We start from the raw sequence: 8698 nt of genomic DNA, 5'->3' as shown, positions 1-8698 counted from the left end.
AGTTTAACAAGGGTTTAACACTTCGCGGTTGGTATGCCCAGCATACGTGATTTGTAAACAATGTAATATTAATATCTAAGAATCTCAGTGATCCCTGTTGGGGAACTTCGCAAGTAACGTCTAGCCCACCTCCAGGTGTTTTCAAAGCACTCAATACAAGTTCAGCCGGGGTTTTTTATTCGTTACGGAAGGCAGCAGAAAAATTAAATAGTCTTTCACATATCTGAAAGCGGTTTGCACCAAATCTATGAGTTTTTCATTGAGGATGGTGTCAATATTGGCAAGAAAAATGTCACTCAGAACCGGGGTGACCCCTGACCCAATGCAAACTTCCTTACATTATCTATAAAGAGACCTTCCCCACGAAACAAAAGTGGAGTTCAAGTAGAAAAGCAAAAGTTCAATGAAAGAATTAACACTCATGTCACTATCATTAATGAAAAGATCTTCAAGATTATCCTTAGTTATACAATCTCTAACATAATTTAACAATGTGCTCTGAGGAATGGAGTAATACAAATCTACAACGTCGATACATAAAACAGGGCACCCAATTGTATTATGATCCACGAGGTATCTGACAACTTCTTGCAAATTACGGACGTGGTAGGGGTCATCAAAAGCTAAACTAGATAGATGTTTCTGCAAATAACCCCCCAAAAGCTTCTGCCAGGTTCCTGTTTCAGAAACAATTGCACGCAAAGGTTGTTCCGGCTTATGACCCTTAATAGTGAAAAAAATAGACAATTCTTGGGAAGTAGCTTTCTTTACGCTACGGGCTAAACCTAGCAAATTCACAGCCTGGAGGCGAGCTATAGCATCTTTCTTGACATTTGAACTTTTTGCTGTAACTTGTACAAAGTGTTTCACAAGAGCCTGTCACGCTTTTTGCAAAAAGACATCATTGTGTAGAATAACGAAAACACCTTCCTTATCCGCTTCAAGAACACGCAAAATATTCGTGGACAAGAACCTAGAGAGTGGTTTTAAACACATGACCGATCTTGATCAACACCCACCTCTCACGAGGACGTCGATGCATTCCGAAGTGCACCAACAACGTTCATCTTCAGGCACATGGGCTGACACATTCTTAGCGAGAGCCACCTTTTCAGCTCCTCGGATGGAAGGTTCCAGGCTGAACCTCGGTCCCAGACGAAGCGTCTGTTGAAACTTCTCAGTAATAGGCGTGTCACCCAGGTTGATGAACGTCCCCGCTGGTCTGGAACGCCTGCTTCGTCTTGGCAGGAGAGGCCGCACACGATTCCACAAAGACTCAGTTGCCAACTCAGACTGGTAGTACCACTGTTGGTACGCTCTCTCCCGGTGACGCCCAGTCAGGAACCGGCCGCATGAAACCCGGAGGCAATCTTTGTAGAAGCTCACTTGTCTCCAGCACTCAAACCGGATGATCTTGCACATCCTTTTTGCGTGTCCTCTGGGCAGAGCTAAATCCCCACACAAATTGCAAAATTCTTCCGGACATGTCCCTTGCCGAATATTCCACGACGCTGCACGTGCTTGACTTAACATACTGCAATCCATGAAACCAAAGTGGCTGGGTCTTGAGAATATGGGTCTAAAAAAGTAGGACTGCCCTGTGTACTAGAAATGCATTGAAGAAGAACGGCTATTTGGGCTAGTTGGTTGGAATTCATGATAATAAGGGCTGCAGTGCGAGCACGAAGGTGCTAGAAAAAAAGTCAAACGAAAGGCGAGGCAAGGGAAGCAAAGAGGACAACACGAGCGCTGACTACTAACGCAGCACACATGATAATATATAAAACAGGCAATCTATCAACAGCAAACGTGAGCAACGTGACATATTCTGGGGAAGGGTCTGATAAAAAGAAAGTACAATGATAAAATGGCTAACCCTTATCTAAAAGCGCGAACTCTTTGTCATGCAAGGCCACTGAAGGTTGGCTCACGCATCCATCCCCATGTTTTCTAATAAAATACGTCTCAGCTATTTCACGCGTTACTTTGTCCATGTGGCGTACCAGCACACTCACGCCCGGAAATAGAGGCTGGCACCCACAGCTTTTACAGCGCAGAACGAGGTTTGAACTAATTCCTTTGCATACATCATTCATATGTTCTCCTAACCTTTTATTATTGCACCGCCCAGTTTGGCCTATATAACAACTACCACATTCTTCTTATCAGACCCTTCCCCAGAATATGTCAAGTTGCTGACGTTTGCTTTTAATAGAGTGCCTGTTGTATATATCATCATGTGTGCTGCGAATAATAAAATTCATTTGGTAGTCAGCGCTCGTGTTGTCCTCTTTGCTTTCCTTGCCTCGCCTTTCGTTTCACTTTTCTTCTAGCACATTCGTGCTCGCGCTGTAGCCCTTATTATCATAAAGTGGGCTTGCAGCACAAAAACTCCAGGATGTACCTGCCAGCTTTGGAAGAGAACAGTCTTGCAGTTTGAGCTGTTTCTTGCGCTTCTTCAATCTCGTGAAATGAATTATGCCTACCAAGGGCCTTGAGCTTTTCCTTATTGTGTTGTTTAAATGGACTAACACTTTCTTAACGCATTTTCTAATAATAGTATCGAATTTCCTTTCCTATTTTCGTTCTCATCTGTGTGCTGCGGCAATGTAATTTATGTCTCATAAAAAGGCACGGAATAGCCTCATCAGGTTGGCCTCATGAGGTTGGCCTCACAAAGCCTTCCATGCCTGTTAGATACCCGCATGAAAAGTTTGGCAATACTGGCCACCTTCGCCCTGTAATGTGGGTCAAAGTATGAAAGTTACTACCATGCTTTCTGAGGAACATGCCTAATATTCAGGTTTTGTCCACTCGGGGAATCACCTGCCCTTGCCGCGTGTGTAATTTGATCTTTATCTCTTCCGGTGGAGCTGGGAAAGTAGTGAACTTACGTTTTTCTGCCGGTGTGTAAAGAAAAAGCTTTGATTTGGCAGTGGACAAGGACAGCCCTGTGCTATCCAGAAACAGGTTTACCAGGCTTAGGAATGTGGACGACACAGGCCATTCGCGACTCCTGCGGCACGCGCCACGACTCCCAAACCTGGCTGACCTCATGAGTTCGTACCTAAAGCGAGCTATCGTCCAGATTTTTAAGTAACCTGTTAGTAATATTATCCGGCCTGGGAGCCGCCATTCCGTTAAGACAAAAAAAGACCACCTTGATCTTCGCAATGCTAACAGCGGAGTCCAGCTCTGCCTTTTCCAGACTGGAGAAATCTGGGTAGTCTGCAGCCGTGCAAGCCCCCAAATGGAGGTATTTATACGTCAGCTGTTGCTAGATGTGATCATCGGAGAGCCCAGCAGACCTTTCCTTGTGAATGAGATGGCCAACAGTGTGCCTATAATTAGCCTTAGTTTGCCGATCTCCAGGAAGTTGCTTGAGAATATTCCATTTGGCTCCTGATCGCATCTGCCCATCGACAGATTAAAGGCCTCATCTTATTGTCGTTTGGTTAGGTTATGGCTTTACGATTCAATCCTCTTATTGAATAGAGCAGTTTTCCTTGTGGGCCTTCTGTCCAGTCACTGCGTACGCCATCTGTTAAGTATAGAGCTCTTGGCTTCAAGAAGCCTAGCTTGGCGACTGTCCATGCGATCTGTTTTAAGATCCATGTGCACCACCTGAATGGCAGTTTTAACGTCTGCCTTAAGCTGCTCGACTAGTTGGCAAAGGTCAACGTAGTTATTTTCATCACGCTTTCGAATTTCCCGAAAGGCGTCCCAACCAACAATTTTGAAAACGCGCGGCAGCGGTGGCTTAATCTCGAGAGAGACCGACACAATGAAATGGTCACTCCCCAAGTTCTAATGCAAGTTTTGCCAAAGGGAGCGCTCGATGATCCTGATAAAAGCCAGGTCCGTCGTGACGTCCCTCACTAAAGCATTGCCCAGACGTGCGACAAAGTTGTGATCAATAACGAGTAACAGGTTAAAATATTAGTATGCTGCAGAAGCGCCCTTCCCTTAGCCGTGTTACGGATATTGCCCCATATCTCATGGTGCGCATAGAAGTCGCCAGCTGCTGTAAACGGAGCTGAGCCGGCGATTTTGGAGACTTTGTACAGAAGCGCATTGAAAGTTTCCCGAGTGTCTGATGGCGAGCTGTAAACGTTTAGTACGAAGAGACGCTTCTTGAGCCGAGTGTTAAATATTTGATGTATACAAGGAAGAGGGCAGTATCATCATCAAGATTAGTTCTTAGTTCGGAATACAGTGGCGCAATTATGTAAAAGTTCCAAATCCGGACAAAGGCGGTCTCTTCCATTAAGTCGCACGCGATTGGTACATACAAGCTGTGACGAATGCTGTGACGTTATGAGTGACGTGAACTGGGGTGTCACGTGACTCTTTTTTTTTGGTTTTCGGAGAAAGGCGAAGGAACGGTCGGAGAGACTGTCCGAAAGCAACCGGATGGATTGAAATGGATGCAAGGTGGCCTGGATTGGATTGAAATGGAAAAAAATGCGCGACTTTTTGGCACTGGGGCACTTAGACAACATGGCGTTTCCCACTGACACGGTACTTCGCCTTGCATGTGCGGTAGCTTTAACCGAGCAGAGGCGATGACGCGAGGTAAAAGATGCATTTGAAGAGTTCAGCGAAGCAGAGTTCCGGCAATGTTTTCGTCTGTCCAAACGAACAGTGCGTAGCTTGTGCGACGAACTTGACCCTATCATCGGATGCCAGCGAGCCAGTGGCCTTTCCACAGAGAGAAAGGTGTTGTGCGCGTTGCGATTTTTCGCCACCGGTAGCTTCCAGGAGCATTGGTCGCGAGGAACACATCGGCATGTCTCAGCCAGCGGTGAGCAACACCATCCACGAGGTGACGGAGGCGATCATTACCGTGGCTGCTAGAAAAAGGGTGGTGGACTTCCCAATGACCACAGTTGCCAAGGATGAGGCGAAGGCGAAGTTTGCACGACGCGGTTGCATCCCAGGGGTGCTGGCGTGTGCCGATGGCACTTTGGTCACCATTCGCAAGCCAGAGGGATTCATACTGGCCGACATGGCGAGCTTCATGTCCAGAAGGGGCTATTATGTCCTGAACGTCATGATCGTAAGTACTGTTAGGATCGTTTATTACTCGCCTTTCGGAGCAATTGTTCAGTTGTGACGCCAAAGCTGGAAAAAGTAATAATGCAACGAATGAAAAAGAACCTGCAGGGAATTGGGTGCGAGCTAGATGATGGCTCACAAGGCCTCGGTAATAATAAGTGGCAAGTGTTTTGTGCGTGAGCCAGTTGCCGTTTTTGCACTGGCATGCATACGCAATTGAATTGTGCATTTTAGAGGTAATCGGTAATATTGGCAGCAGACGTAGCAGAAGTATATACACGACAGGGAAGTATTTCCAACACGAAAGTGCTTACAATCACAATTGCACGAGCTGGCTTTGGTATTTACGAGTGTTCTTTCCCAAGAGCAACGCGTAGCTTTTCACTTATCGATCATTCAGCGGAAGTCGTAGCCTTGTGTACAGCAGAGGTGGGGTCGTTGCCCCCACCCTCCCCCCTCCTCAGTGTGCTACACCCTGTGTTTCCTTCTAAGTGAAGCTCCTTATACCAATGGCTGTACTAGTACGCATTGTTTCCTGCATGTGCGTAGAAAAAAGGGATTTATTCTGAGTATAAATGCAGTACTATTTTATATCGCTCCTCATCGCAGATGTGCAAAGCATGGCTGCGCATAATTGTCATAGACCCATGATTTCCAGATTCGTGCCACGACTCCTGGGTGTGGGAACACAACCCACTGCGTGCACGCCTAGCTGCACATCTGCAGCCTGGCGAATATCTGCTTGGTAAGTATTAATGTGTACTATCTGGGCAGAGCACTCAGCTTTTATGCTTACATTGCAGGAGACGCAGGCTATCCCCTCAAGCCATGGCTCCTAATTCCAGTCCTTGGCAGTCAACCGTGCAACACTTCCGAAGGCCGATACAACAAGGAGCACGCATCCATGCACAATGTTGTGTAAAGGTGTATCGCCGTGTTGAAAAGCAAGTTCCGCTGCTTGCACCACTTTCGAACGATGCTCTACAACCCCGATCGGGCAGCGCAAATCATCTATGCTTGCTTTGCTCTCCACAACATTGCATTGCATGCAGGCGACTGGACCTTGGACGAGTATGTCGTGGACATGCCACCAGCTGAGGATGACGATGGAGAGCCAAGGGGGAGCCATATGCTCACACCACGCAACGTGCTGCTCAGAGACGGCAGCAGCGCTGTCTTGGACCTTTTTTGAAGTACACAGGAACGGTGAGTTTTCATGTTTTCATATCCCACACATAATTTATTTACACTGATTCTAATGCATCTAGACATGAAAGGGCTGTGTTTGCCACATTTGAATACACAAAGTACTTACTTGTGCTTCAATATGAAGCAAGGTGGCAATGTCAAAATGCTGCATTTTCTTTAAATGGCACATGAAATATGCAACAGAAACACCCTTTTCCATATTAGCGATCACAGTCACAACAGACTAGATTGGAGCAAGCATATATGACGGCACTCTGTGCTGAATGTTGCTATCACAAAATTGTGCGAACAATTCAGCAACGTCTCAAAATTCTTTTCACCAGAACGCATTAAAATCGAGATTCTATTAATAACATGTTGTATGAACACATGATACATAAGTCCATATCTTCTCATAGTGACTGACTACAAGCATTCAATTGTGCACGCCAGGCTTGACGAGCAATTGTGCTCGTCAAGTTGTGCTGTTTTTTGCTCATTGTCCTAAACATTGTGTGAATGTTAAAATAACATTTAATTTGAATTCACGACTGCAGTCATGCTGCAATGCTAAAAAATACGCAAACCAAGACGGCAAACAACAGGCGAGTTGTTTTGATAACATACAGCATGAATGATTCGCTCAGCCATCTCGCGGCTCCCAAACCATACCACGTTCGAAATTTGTTCCCGCAAAGAGTCGTTTACAATGAAAACTAGATGAAATAAATCGCTGGCATGTTGCTGTGATGACCATTTTCCTTTGTGAAACTGTCCGAGATGACCACTTACTAGCTTAGCGCTCCCAAACAAGATTCAGAATGTAGTTGTTGCATCTTAGCCTCATTGTGCTGAAATGAAAATATCACAGTTAACTGCAAAACAGTGTGATGCAAAAAGATATCACATTACTACACTCTATGGTAATGCTGAATAAAAATCACAGTGAGCTAGAAAACACAGTGGGACAATACAAATATCACAGAAACATTAACAGAAAATGTCAACTATACACTCGTGGTCTCCGTGTGAATGACTAGACACCTTTGAAATGTGGGTAAAAAACACTGCCACTAGAACAGCTCGAACATACATTGAGAAATGCATATATCAAACATAAAAAATGCTGCACTTCTTGTACTAAGTAAATGCTAACCTAAATCTAGTAATATGTACTAAATGCAAACAAAAAACGAATAAAATAGAACATGAACAGCAACACGTAAACATATCAAAAACACTAAACCAATTATGAATGATAAAAAGTTGAAAACATGGCGAAAAACAAACTAAACTATATGTCTCCCGAAGCGTATAAAATTGAACATGAACAGCAGCACCTAAACACATTGAAACCGACAAATCATTAATGAATGATGACAAGAGAAAACATTGAACACATGACAAAAATTAATGTAAACTACGTATCCCTTTCTCGCAGAAAGCCCTCAGCCATGGCCAGTGCCTTCCTGCACCGCTGCCGCCTTCTCCTGTGCCGCTGCCACACGCCGTGCTGCAGAAGCGATGCGGGTGGTTGATTTTTCATCTCCCACAGCACCTGCGATGAATCGTCATGGTGTAAATGTTTAAGGGAGCTGCCGGTAAACCCTTAACCATCTCGTGGCTGGAAGCTGCTCCTGCTGCCAAGAATTGCAACGGGCACAACAATTTCCCCTCAGTTGAAGATCAACTGGCCTGATGGCATCCTTTGAAAGTCGGAAGCTTTGTGTACAAGCTATGCCCTCCTCGTGCGGACCTACAAACATTTGTTGAAACTGCTCTTTATTAATGTCCTCAAATGCATCTCTCACCATGAAAGAGCCCCAGGGCTAACCAACCTTTCGCCCGGCAGTTTATTATTGAAGATACCCGATACCATGCCCTCAATACAATGCATGGTTCTTGTTTACAGCCCAAGTTGGTTTCAGTCATCATAATAGAACATGGAGAATGCTTATGCCCCTTATGTAAAATGTAAACAAAGGGTCTACTCACCTTGAGCACCTTGTCGCCCTGCTCAAGGTTCCAGTCCTTCACTCAATAAAGCACTAAGTTCTCAGATGCTTGCGTGTTACTGTGTCACTGCCATCTACAGCCGCTTCAGTGGCCTCCACATTCATTTCCACTGCAGCAGTGGGAACATTCGCCTGCTGGAAAGTGTAGTAAGCATGATCTTTCAGAAAGTGGATATTCGTTACTCTGGCTATTTTGCAACCTTAAGTACTAAACATCTGCGGAAATGTTCTGCAGCTGATTGATTTGTGGGGTTTAACGTCCCAAAACCACCATATGATTATGAGAGACGCCGTAGTGGAGGGCTCCGGAAATTTCGACCACCTGGGGTTCTTTAACGTGCGCCCAAATCTGAGCACACGGGCCTACAACATTTCCGCCTCCATCGGAAATGCAGCCGCCGCAGCCGGGATTTGAACCCGCGCCCTGCGGGTCAGCA

At 45.4% G+C, this 8698-nt stretch overlaps 1 protein-coding gene across 6 annotated transcripts; it reads left to right on the top strand.

Annotated features, from left to right (window-relative positions):
* The first annotated feature begins 4952 nt into the window (after positions 1–4952).
* LOC142796354 (uncharacterized) lies at positions 4953–8272 on the top strand. 6 transcript variants are annotated; one of them, XR_012893772.1, is made up of 5 exons: positions 4994–5059; positions 5717–5803; positions 5862–6002; positions 6111–6264; positions 7688–8272. XR_012893772.1 is itself a non-coding variant. In XM_075886740.1 (5 exons), exons 3-5 carry the CDS (start codon positions 5887–5889, stop codon positions 7834–7836), a joined length of 399 nt encoding a protein of 132 aa, XP_075742855.1. In that variant the 5' UTR covers positions 4994–5059; positions 5717–5803; positions 5862–5886; the 3' UTR covers positions 7837–8272. The 6 variants fall into 6 exon arrangements, 3 of the variants coding, with proteins under 3 accessions (XP_075742856.1, XP_075742855.1, XP_075742854.1); XM_075886740.1 differs by having other exon boundaries at positions 5862–5982; XR_012893773.1 differs by lacking the exon at positions 5717–5803 and having other exon boundaries at positions 4953–5059.
* Positions 8273–8698: the final 426 nt, after the last annotated feature.

This window comes from Rhipicephalus microplus, chromosome 2 (assembly GCF_043290135.1).
Source record: "Rhipicephalus microplus isolate Deutch F79 chromosome 2, USDA_Rmic, whole genome shotgun sequence".
Lineage (NCBI taxonomy): Eukaryota > Metazoa > Arthropoda > Arachnida > Ixodida > Ixodidae > Rhipicephalus > Rhipicephalus microplus.
This window is presented reverse-complemented; position numbering and strand designations above follow the sequence as displayed.